General features: G+C 53.4%; 4 protein-coding genes across 4 annotated transcripts; 3 read left to right on the forward strand and 1 right to left on the reverse strand.

Moving 5' to 3' along the window:
- Window positions 1-121: 121 nt before the first annotated feature.
- On the forward strand, window positions 122-3,272 carry NECHADRAFT_60909 (uncharacterized protein; the record flags this gene model as incomplete). The annotated part of the gene is made up of 2 exons (XM_003048005.1): window positions 122-2,221; window positions 2,272-3,272. 2 exons carry the CDS (start codon window positions 122-124, stop codon window positions 2,620-2,622), a joined length of 2,451 nt encoding a protein of 816 aa, XP_003048051.1. The 3' UTR covers window positions 2,623-3,272.
- Window positions 3,273-3,655: 383 nt separating this feature from the next.
- On the forward strand, window positions 3,656-5,337 carry CHC2101 (SWI/SNF complex protein; the record flags this gene model as incomplete). The annotated part of the gene is made up of 4 exons (XM_003048006.1): window positions 3,656-3,737; window positions 3,797-4,071; window positions 4,124-4,765; window positions 4,825-5,337. 4 exons carry the CDS (start codon window positions 3,656-3,658, stop codon window positions 5,335-5,337), a joined length of 1,512 nt encoding a protein of 503 aa, XP_003048052.1.
- Window positions 5,338-5,732: 395 nt separating this feature from the next.
- NECHADRAFT_40421 (uncharacterized protein) lies at window positions 5,733-7,019 on the reverse strand (the record flags this gene model as incomplete). Its single annotated transcript, XM_003048214.1, has 4 exons — window positions 5,733-6,197; window positions 6,266-6,744; window positions 6,808-6,865; window positions 6,915-7,019. The coding sequence occupies 4 exons, from the start codon at window positions 7,017-7,019 to the stop codon at window positions 5,733-5,735; spliced, it is 1,107 nt and encodes a 368-aa protein (XP_003048260.1).
- A 1,445-nt stretch (window positions 7,020-8,464) lies between these two features.
- NECHADRAFT_40160 (uncharacterized protein) lies at window positions 8,465-11,886 on the forward strand (the record flags this gene model as incomplete). Its single annotated transcript, XM_003048007.1, has 4 exons — window positions 8,465-8,539; window positions 8,643-8,996; window positions 9,048-10,749; window positions 10,802-11,886. 4 exons carry the CDS (start codon window positions 8,465-8,467, stop codon window positions 11,884-11,886), a joined length of 3,216 nt encoding a protein of 1,071 aa, XP_003048053.1.
- Window positions 11,887-11,994: the final 108 nt, after the last annotated feature.

The raw sequence follows: 11,994 nt of genomic DNA on the forward strand, positions 1-11,994 counted from the left end.
CACGCCGCCGCCAGTGGCCGATCGTCCCTCGTCCACGACTCGCGTCTATCCTCCCTGAGCGAGTCGAGTCTGAGCTTGTCCACTTCCCCTGAGCATCTCCCCGGGCTCCTCGATCGCCACCATGAACGGGGACCTGAGCCTCTCTCAGGCCCTGGGCGGACTGCGTATCGCCAACCCCGACGATGCCGCTGAGCTTGCCTCTGCTTCTGCCTCTGCGTCCGCATCTGCTCCCGAGCCTACATCTACTGCTCACATCACCTCCGTCTCCGCCTCCACATCGACGTCTGCCCTCGCATCTACACCTCAACCGACTGATACATCCACCACACCCTCGTCCTACGATGCCATCCATCTCGATCCTATAGATCCCGGCGTCGAATCTCTACTGACCGATCCTCGATTCGCCCCGTCTTCTCAATCCTCCGACGTTACACCAGAACCCAGTCCCGCCGTTGGCCATTCGCAACATTCTTCTCGACCCGAGATATCGAGGACATCCATCTACGGCATGCCAAACATGCCCGACTCAAGACCTGGCCCTTCCTACCCGGTTCGGGAGTCCAGCCAGCGAGACCCCCAACGTTCCTACTCGAATCGACAACCGTCATCTCTGCCCCCCGGTGGCAGTCCACTCCCACCGCGTAGGAGCTCGAGGGGAATGGGAGTCGGATATGCATCTGCTCCTGGAGGGTCTCAATCAAACCAGGGCTATGCTGGGGACGCACCTGTCCCCACTAGCAGAGAGGACTGGCAAGAACGCGGCGCTGCTGTGGGTGTTCGCAGGGAGGTTGATGCTAATGGCCGTACCATTGTTCGCCAAGTTAAGAAGGGCGTTAGGGACTTTCAATTTGGTCGAATCCTTGGTGAAGGCTCATACAGCACGGTTTACATGGCCACCGACCGCCAAACACTCAAAGAGTACGCCGTCAAGGTCCTCGAAAAAAGACACATCATCAAGGAGAAGAAGATCAAGTATGTCAACATTGAGAAAAACACCCTCAATCGGCTTACTGAGCATCCTGGAATTGTACGACTATACTACACCTTCCAGGATGAAACTTCGCTCTACTACGTTCTCGACCTCTGCAATGGGGGAGAGCTACTAGGTGTGCTAAAAAAGACTGGCACGTTCGATGTCGAATGTACCAGATTCTATGGTGCCCAGATTCTCGACGCTATCGACTACATGCACTCTCGAGGCGTCATCCATCGAGATCTGAAGCCCGAAAATGTCCTCCTCGACGACCAGATGCACGTCAAGATCACAGACTTTGGTACGGCCAAGCTGCTCAAAGACCCGCGCGAGGATGCGTCGGCTGTGACCGCCACTGGCGCACCTGACCCAGGTCGAGGAAAAGGAGACGAAGACGACCGCGCAGCATCCTTCGTCGGGACGGCCGAGTACGTGAGCCCGGAGCTCCTCACACACAAGAACGCCTGCAAGGCTAGTGATTTGTGGGCTTTTGGCTGCATCATCTACCAGCTGCTGGCTGGTAGGCCGCCATTCAAAGGAGGTAGTGAATACCTCACCTTCCAGAAGATTGTCAACCTGGAATATGAATTCCCCACCGGTTTCCCCCCGGCCGCACGAGACCTCGTCGAGCGCTGTCTGGTGCTCGACCCAGCTCGAAGACTGACTATAGAACACATCAAGAACCACGAATTCTTTGACGGACAGCCGTTTGGAAAGGGACTGTGGAGGTCCAAGGCTCCACGGCTGCGCCCGTATATACCACCTGCGCAAGAGCCCACCGTAATCCAGCTCAATGGCTTTTCTACGACACCCAAACCCATCTCCAACGCGAGGGCACCTCCTCCACCCCAGACCACCCCCTCGAATGGGAGCAGCCGACCGTCACGGATAATCACTGAGCTACCACCCCCTACACAACTCGATATCGAATGGTCTCCAGTCCTCACCAAGAACAACGAGCGGATTCTCAAATTGGGGGATCTCATGGTGATCTCTACACCCCTATCCTCAAGCCCCCATGGAAAAGAATCTGGGGAGGGACACAAGAAGTTGTCACGATTTTTCATCGGAACCACGACAAAGAAGCGTCAACGCCTGGTCATGATCACATCGAGTGGTCGAATTGTGCTTGCACCAGCTGGAGGTGAGGAGAAGCGAGCAAAGCAAGAGCTGTCTTTACTCAGTCCGGATTGCACATGGAGAACCCAGATTGATGCCAAGGGCCAGACTGTCTGGTGTGTTGATACGGTATGTACCCATGTCCCTCATTTATCACACCGTCTAATCTCGATCCACAGGGTGGTCACCACTATACATTTGAGGAGGCCAAATCCGCCTCACCTCCGCCGGAAGGTGGATCTGCCGCTGCTGACTGGGTCGAGTGTCTTGAGCGAGCCAGGGACATGGCCCTGTCTCAGAGCATGGCAACGAATTATGGAGGCGACAACGGATTTGCCGACATGTCGTCACAAGTATCGAGCCCCTCGAGCACACTTGGAGGCCGAGGGAACTACTCCGAGGGCTTCGGCATGGGTGGTCAAGGACGCAATCATTTGAGCAAAAACCAGGCGAGCGGCGAAGATCCAGCGCCGAAACGTAACCGGTTCAGCAAGAGGCAATCAAGAAATGGACTGGGCCCTGCATTCTGATGAGGCACTCGAGCAACGATAGAGTACGGACAGACTTGGCAGGCTTCTGACTGATTGACTTTTGTCATCAATCTCGCTGGACATTCTGCCACCACCTATCACATTCAGTACAGTTCATGGCATTGGCAGCGAGGCGCTTTACTGCGGAGTTTTTCTTCTTCTAGGGGGCTGGCGGATGCATTTTCGGTGCATGTTTGTTTTCTAGCGTTTAGGGATGGACGGTATAGGCACAACTACGAGATGGTCACCGTTCAATGAATCGCAAAAGCTCAAGCTTCTGGATCTCTGGGGGTTCAACTCTGTTCCACCTACGAGGGAGACATGATGGGGTGGAAGCAACGACAAAATTGACCTTGTGTCTGCCCTAGCACAAAGGCGTGGAGCATTTAGGGACAGGAACGGCTTCTGCAAGCTTACATACAGGTTGTACATGGCAAGAAGGTGGTTTAGCATTCTTGGAACCGATTGATAGATGATAGTAGCAGGCTGGTCTTTGAACCTGGGCAAAGCGGGAGAGCTGGGGAAACAAGGTGTCCACCCCCGACAACTGCCACCGCTCTTGATGCCTGGGTATTGAGCTAAGGAGGGATAATAACCAACGTAATAGCTATAGATATGCAGCTGTAGTTGAAAAGATTCGATTGAAGTCGGTCATGCACTCAATCTGATGGAATTCGAGGTTCCAACTGGGTTCTATCGCTGGACTTGCTGGGGATGAAATGACTTAACATTGAACCAGACGACATTGGCACGAAGAGGGTGAAAGAAACCAAGCTGATGTAAATATTCCAGAACACTACAATAACACACTGATTTGCTCATACTTACAGGATTTTCCTATCTGGTTGGCTTGGTTGACTGTGTTGCCTGAATCATTCAAGGCCAGGTCATGTGACCGCTCGGATTTCTAGCCTGCGTTTTCTCGCGACGCAATGCGATGCGACGCGACACGATCGTCCCCAAGCAACCTACCTCAACTCCACGTGCCGACGACAACCCAATTCCGAACCCAAAACCAGGCAACACCGACAACATGCAGCCTCAATATCGCGCTTATGCGCAGCAGGTTCCGCAGAGATCGCCTCATGCGACGAACCAGCGGCGAGGTGGAATTGGTGCGTTGTGACAAGTTACTTGCGCTTTTGCCTACTAACATCCATCTCTCTTCCCCTAGGCCCCATGATGTCGTCAGGACCTCACCCTTCGGTTCCCCTGACTCAGGCCCAGATCGCCCAGCAGCAACAGGCCCAGGCGCACGCCAGCGAACTTGCCAAGCGACGGAGCCGCAAGCCTACTGACAAGAACATGCCCGAGGGTGTGGAAGACAGCATTATCGACCCGACCGGAGTCCAGCGGTACAAGGAACTGAGAGGTGTTGAGCGCCGACTGGATGCTACGATTACGCGCAAGCGTTTAGATATTGTCGACTACACTAGCCGCGGCTCCAAGGTTGGTTTATCCTGTAATTATGTTAGGAACCCCAAGCTGAACCGGCATTTAGCGATGCAAGACCCTTCGAGTTTGGATCAGCAACACGGTCGAGGATCAAATCTGGCAGAGCAACGGATTAAATGTTGACTCTTTCGACTTTACTCCCAACATGGAGGCATCTTTCCGGGTCAAGATCGAAGGCCGCCTTCTCGACGACGAAACCACTGAGGACGGACAGGCTGAGGCCGAGGCCGAAACGTCGGCAGAGGACAAGACGGAAAAGGAGGGTACTGATTCGGCGACCCAGAAGGCCAAGGCTCAGCAGAAGCCTCGATTCTCGCACTTCTTCAAGTCCCTGACTGTCGATTTCGACCGTTCCCAGTTCCGAAACGGCGCCGAGCAAACAGTCGAGTGGAAGAAGCCCGATGCTCCACCTCGGAACCAGCCTGCTGCCAGCCTTCCCGCAGCTGCCGACTTTGACGAGCTCACCTTCAAGAGGAACGGGGACGAGAACATGAACATCACCATCAACCTGTTCCGCCAGGAGACACCCGAGAGATATCAGCTAAGCCCCGAGCTTGCCGAAGTTGTCGACATGAAGGAGGCTACCCAGCAAGAAGCCGTGATGGGCCTATGGGAGTACATCAAGCTTCTTGGACTGCAGGAGGACGAGGAGAAGAGGAACTTCCGGTGCGATGAACCTCTGAAGAAGGTCAGTTGCTCTATTAAAACCGAATTCGAAATATTACAGTCACTAACACTTGCATCTAGATTGTGAGACAAGGTGATATCGGGCACATTCCGATGCTCAATGACTATGTTACACAGCACCTTCGTCCTCTCGAACCTATCCGGCTCCCCTACACCATCCGGGTCGACCAAGATTTCCACAAAGATCCCCAGCCCACTATCTACGATATTCAGGTTCCTGTAGAAGATCCTCTACGGGATTCCCTGCTACCCCTGCTCAACAACCCTCAGTATGTAACAATGCTGAAGGAAGTGACCGGCCTTGACGACCAGCTCGCTCGGGTAGTCCAGGCCGTCGCCGTTTCCAAGGCCAAGCACACCTTCTTCAAGTCCCTCAGCGAGGACCCTGCCAACTTCGTCAAGAACTGGCTCAGCTCACAGAAGAGAGACCTCGAGGTCATCATGGGAGAGGCACCAAGAGGCGGTGGCGAACATGCCTCGGGCGATGAGTGGCGAAAGGGTGGCAAGGACAGTGTCTGGGCTACCCAGAACGCCCGAGAAAGTGTCAACGTCCTGCTCTCTAAGCAGCGTTGAGCGAAAAGCCGACCGGTTTAGAGAGGGGTACAGGGCAGGACATCTGGGACTTGGAGTTGTATCAATTTTAACCTCGCGTAGGCTCAATCGGCGTTGGGAGCGTCATTTTGTATAATAATATCATGAACCAAGATTGGTGGGATATGAGGCATTGCCCCCGATGCAAACGAGGCTTCTGCCATGGGCGTTTGCGTTATTGTACGGGTTTTTTTTTATTTTAAAAAAAAACAGGCCGCAATGCCATCCATGACCAGACCAGGGTCGCGCTTTTTGGCCCGCATTGACGCTTCTGAAAGAATAAAGATGAGAACGCCTTGTGAGTGTGAGATTGTACAGAGATGAAGAGAAAATGCAAACAGGCAATCGAGACTGGACAGGGGTAGCTCGATCGACGATTACCGCTGAGGAGCCACTGGCATGGGTGGCATGTTGCGGATCTGCTTGATTAGGAACTCCCTCTCGTCAATGAACTGCTCGTCATCGGTTCGGTCCTCGAGGAAGTGCGATAGGAAGGTCAGCAGCTTCTCGCGGTTCATTAGGAGAATCTTCTGAACGGCAATTGACTTGTGTGGATTGGCGACAAACACCTTGAAGACGTGGAAGCCCTCGTACTGAACCATTTTCCTATCGTCTCGGAGCAGATTCATGCAGATCTTGAGGTGCTCGCCGCGATCGACATAGGCTGTCATGACACTGTAGTTGGATCGATCCAGCAGAATCTCACCGAGCAGCTTGATGGACTGGCGCTTGGTCACATAGCTGTTGGACTGTACAAGGATGTTGTTGTACTTGTCAAAGAAAAGGTCAAAGTTTGCCGACAGATATCTTGGCACGAGGTCCTTATGTCGTGTCAAGAGTTCCTAGAAACCCCACGTTAGCGTCAAGTTCCAGGGGTTGGCTGGTCAAGGTAGGGATGATCATGGCTTACTCGGAAAGTGGTGAAGGCATCAGCCGCCACCTCAAAGGAGCTCTTGTCGACCCAATCGAAGAATCGCCAAAATACGCCTCTGCCACTTTGGGGTCGTTCACGGTCGATGGCGTTGAGACCCTTGGAACTAGAACCTGGCTCGTCTCCGTCGTCGTATAGGATGATGGCCGCGGCGGCCTCGTTCTTGAGGAGCTCCCGGAGGACGGAGCCCGCAGGAGTAGCACTCTCCTTGTGATCATACCCACGGCATAGCTCGACCAAGACTTGAGGGCGGTTGCAGACGACGTAAGATAATGCGATGGGGTCGCTCTTGGGGGCGGCGGTCGCGGGGCGGAAGCGGAAGACGTATGAGAAGATGACTTGGGTGTCTTTGCGGGACTCGAACGGTAGGCGGAACAGGTTGACGGCGAGCAGGTGGAGGAGGTCTTCGTCGATGAGGCCGGTAACGAGCTGGTAGATTTGCTCTGGAGAACTGTCGGCTTCTACATGTCATGTTAGGCACTTGATCATATCAAAGGGGCCGATCGAGAGGATGGACGTACCATGGGTGCCCTGAAGAATTACCTTCATCTGGCTCAGAACACGAGCAAGTTCTTCAGCCTGGAAAGGTCAGTGTCCCTTCTGGGGTTTGAAATCAAAGGGCTACCACCTTGGAGGCTCCATTGGGTCCCTCGAGCTTTGAGATGTGCTCACGGGCTTGCTTTGGGAGGTCGGCGACAGTCCGTGTCCGGGCTCTTCCAAATAAGAACGACATGGCGGGGTGTTGTGTAGCAGCTCTGGATAGCTACTGGCAAGAAGCTAAGCTCTTCTGGAAAGACAGTACACTGGCGACAGTCTGAACGAGACTTGAATAAAGTTGCTGCTGGATGGTGTATCTGACGGGGAGCAGGAGCTTGTGATGGAAGCTAGGCTTGTTATCGATAGCGTTTGGCGGAGGGCTTCTGGGTTTACGGGGGCTGCTCCTGAAACTCTGGAGGTAGGAGCTTAGAGGCGGAAAAAGTCCAGACGAAGAAGACGGAATCAGAGAACGAAAAGGCCAGTCTAGGTCAGGTCATGAGTGGGTTGACAGCAAGCAAGTAATAACAAGCATCCGTCGAGCAAGCCAGCATTGGAGCCCGCTTTGCTTTGTTGTTTGGCAAGGTACGGCAACGGTTACGGCGGGCAGCAACCACGCGCGCACGCGCCACAGCACAGGAGAGCGACCTAACGTTAGCCTGCCCTGGTTGATTTAGCGCAAGAACATCTGGAGCTTCAGCAGGAGCCATTTGGAGCCTGACGAACGGGGATTCATTCGTTGCAACGAGACGAGGATGCCATTTTCTCTTGGAAAAACACCGCCACCATGCCCAATGCAGTAAGATCTGACACAATTACTCGCATTGGACCTTGAGACGGCTCTGTAGATGGGATATAAACCTGCCAAGACAAGTGTATCGAGTCCAGCAGACAGTTCAGTTGAATCGTGCTTGAGCGGTGAGTTGGAATGTTTCAGGGGAAGATGGAGTGGTACGGTCTCGAGGACAAGGACGTTGTACTCGACGATTGCGGAATTTGAATAGGCTGCACTTGATAACGTAGGACTAATGATTTGTAATTTGCACGAAGCACGGCGAATGTTCTGTCAACTCCAAAGACAAATGATTCATTAATCTTGCGCCATCGACATTGTCTCTATTGTAAATCATTCGAGGTGTTGAACTTGAGAAGAACGGCAGGGCGCGTTATCGGGCTGAGGATCGGACCCGGGCATGGAGGGGCGGACATGGAGGCTGATGAGGGCATCATGTACCAAGTACTTCTAGAAAATAGCAGATTAGTGCAAAACACACCAAAATCCAATCGCCCCAGTGGTCTTTACTACCGGAACCTACCCGCCAGTCCCTGGCAGCGCGGGGCACACATAGGTTTTCCCCCACCTCCGGTCGCCTGGCTTGAGTCACCCACCATCGCGAGGTGCCTTTTTTGAAATCTGCCCCTCCATCCAACGACTTGTCGCTGGCGAATCTATTTTTGAGGTCATCTTTGTGCTGACCCGACTGTCAGGCGAGACGTATTGCACGGTGAGTCACTCTACAAGAACGAATATCATAATAATCTGCCTTCTTCGACTTATCCTCGTCATCCTACTTCCTCCATAACTTTGTAGAGAGTCTTGACTGACCCCTCCTCGGTGCTTCAGCAGCCAAATCGTCAGTCATCATGTCTATCGACTTCCCCAAGGAAGAAGAGGCCATCATCCAAAGATGGCGCGATATTGACGCGTTCCTTCGACAGGTTTGTTCGATTTTTGTGTCCTCTCGCCCGCTACCCTCATCCCACCATTGCGCGAGGGCGTTTACTCTCGATCGGCATTTCTAACATTTCTCTCTTTCTCTAGGTTGAACTGTCCGAAGGTCGCCCGCGCTACACTTTCTACGATGGTCCTCCTTTCGCTACCGGTCTTCCTCATTACGGCCATCTTCTCGCCTCTACCATCAAGGATGTCATCCCCCGTTACTGGTCCATGAAGGGTTTCCACGTTGAGCGCCGTTTCGGCTGGGATACCCACGGTCTCCCAATTGAGCACGAGATTGACAAGAAGCTGGGAATATCTGGCAAGGCTGCCGTCATGGAGCTCGGTATTGCCAAGTACAACGAGGAATGCCGCTCCATCGTCATGAGATATGCTACCGAATGGCGACACACCATTGAGCGCCTGGGCCGATGGATTGACTTCGACAATGACTACAAGGTAAATGCGATCGGCTCGAAACTATTACTGTGCTGACTGTAAATTTCAAAGACCATGGACCCTCGCTTCATGGAATCCGAGTGGTGGGTGTTCAAGCAGCTCTTCGACAAGGGCCAGGTCTACCAGGGCTACCGAGTCATGCCCTACTCTACGGTTCTCACCACCGCTCTGAGCAACTTCGAAGCCAACCAGAACTACCAAGATGTTACCGATCCTGCCGTTGTTGTCTCATTCCCCCTCGTTGACAACCCCGAGGTCAGCCTGCTCGCATGGACAACCACCCCTTGGACCCTTCCCTCGCATCTGGGTCTGGCAGCCAACCCCGATTTCGAGTACGTCAAGATCCTCGACGAGAAGAGTGGTAAGACCTATATTCTGCTTGAGAAGCTCCTTGGGACCCTCTACAAGGACCCCAAGAAGGCCAAGTTCAAGATCCTCGAAAGGATTAGTGGAAAGGATATGCTTGGGTGGAAGTATCTGCCTCCCTTCGACTACTACTACGAGGACTTCAAGGACATTGCTTTCAGAGTCTTGAACGCTTCTTATGTCACTGATGACAGCGGTGTGGGTATTGTCCACCAGGCTCCCGCCTTTGGTGAGGACGATTACAACGTTGCCCTAGCTGCAGGTATCATTACTGAGAAGCGCCCACCCCCTGACCCCGTCAACGACACTGGTCACTTCACTGACCGCATCACCCACTTCAAGGGCATGCATGTCAAGGAAGCCGACAAGCACATCATCAAGCACTTGAAGAACGCTGGCCGCATTGCCAACGAGTCTCAGATTAGACACTCGTACCCTATGTGCCCTCGTTCCGATACGCCTCTGATCTACAAGGCTGTTCCCTCGTGGTTCATCCGCATCCCCAGTATCATCCCCGACATGCTCAAGAACATTGAAGGCTCCCACTGGACTCCCTCATTCGTCAAGGAGAGGCGTTTTGCTAGCTGGATCGCCAATGCTCGCGACTGGAACGTTAGCAGAAACCGCTACTGGGGTACCCCTATCCCTCTCTGGGTCAGTGACGATCTGGAGGAGAGAGTGTGCATTGGTAGTGTTGAGGAGCTGCGTGAGCTGAGTGGATATGAAGGCGACCTTACCGATCTGCACCGTGATAAGGTCGACCACATCACTATTCCTAGCAAGATGGGCAAGGGCCAGCTGAAGCGTATTGAGGAAGTTTTTGACTGCTGGTTCGAATCTGGAAGCATGCCCTATGCCAGCCAGCACTACCCCTTCGAGAATGTTGACAAGTTCAAGGAGTCCTTCCCTGGAGACTTCATTGCCGAAGGTCTCGACCAGACCCGTGGATGGTTCTATACTCTCCTCGTTCTCGGAACCCACTTGTTTGGTTGCTCGCCCTTCCAGAACTGTGTCGTCAACGGTATTGTGCTTGCTGAGGACGGCAAGAAGATGTCGAAGCGACTCAAGAACTACCCCGACCCCTCTATCGTCATGTCCAAATACGGCTCAGACGCACTCCGCCTTTACCTCATCAACTCTCCCGTCGTCCGAGCTGAGCCCCTGAGATTCAAGGAGTCCGGTGTCAAGGAGGTTGTCCAAAAGGTTCTCCTGCCGCTGTGGAACAGCTACAAGTTCTTCGAGGGTCAGGTGGCTCTCCTGAAGAAGGTGGAGAACGTCGATTACGCTTGGGATCCCAGCATGGAGTCGAGCAACACCAATGTCATGGATCGATGGATCCTGGCCAGTTGCCAGAGTCTGCTGCAGTTTGTTAACCAGGAGATGAAGGGTAAGGACCCCCTATAGCCATTCGACAGCTCATACTAACGAACCCACCCTAGGTTACCGACTCTACACTGTCGTCCCGCGACTCCTGGGTCTCATCGACAACACTACAAACTGGTACATTCGATTCAACCGAAAGCGACTCAAGGGAGAGAACGGCTTGAACGACACCCTTCATGCCCTAAACGCCCTCTTCGAAGTCTTGTTCACCCTGTGCCGTGGACTGGCACCCTTCACACCCTTCCTTACCGAAACCATTTATCTCAAGCTCCTCCCTCACATTCCCGAGAACCTCCGTGGTGAGGACTCTCGAAGTGTGCACTTCCTGCCATTCCCTGATGTCCGACAAGAGCTGTTTGACGAGGAGGTTGAGCGACGGGTTGGACGCATGCAGCGTGTCATTGAACTTGCTCGTGTGTCCCGTGAGCGCCGTACCATCGGACTCAAGCAGCCTCTCAAGACCTTGGTGGTGATCCACCCTGACCCCCAGTACCTTGAGGATGTCAAGTCCCTGGAGGGATACATCACTGAAGAGCTGAACGTCCGCGACCTGGTTCTCTCTAACGACGAGGCCAAGTACAACGTCCAGTACAGTGTCACTGCCGACTGGCCTGTCCTCGGAAAGAAGCTCAAGAAGGACATGGCCCGTGTCAAGAAGGGTCTCCCCTCCCTCACCAGCGAACAAGTGCAAGGCTATGTGCGAGATGGACACGTCTTTGTCGATGGTATTCGCCTAGAGGCGGGTGACCTGGTTGTGCGCAGAGGAGTCAAGGAGGATGAGGCCTCTAAGAACTTCGAGACTAATACCGACAGCGAGGTGCTCACTATCTTGGATGCGGAGATTCACCCCGAGTTGGCTCAGGAGGGTCTTGGTCGTGAAATCATCAACCGTGTGCAACGGCTCCGAAAGAAGGCCGGTCTCGTCCCAACCGACGACATTAGAATGGAGTACCGAGTGCTTTCCGACCCCGAAGCTGTGGGTCTTTCAGATGCTTTCCAGTCGCAGACGGCTGCTTTTGAGAAGGCATTGCGACGGCCTCTTGACCAGGTGGCAGCCGAGGCGGGGGCTGAAGGTCTCATTGCAGAGGAGGAACAAGAAGTACAGCAGGCAACATTCCTGCTTCGACTACTTAAATTGTAGACTGTCTAGTTTTAGACCATGTAGAGAAGATTAAAGTGACAGATGATGACAAGTTGAATTTGCTTTATATTTCCTCTAATTACTTTTTTGATGCGGCCTGGATAAAGG

Source organism: Fusarium vanettenii (assembly GCF_000151355.1).
Source record: "Fusarium vanettenii 77-13-4 chromosome 5 genomic scaffold NECHAsca_12_chr5_2_0, whole genome shotgun sequence".
In the NCBI taxonomy this organism is placed as follows: domain Eukaryota; kingdom Fungi; phylum Ascomycota; class Sordariomycetes; order Hypocreales; family Nectriaceae; genus Fusarium; species Fusarium vanettenii.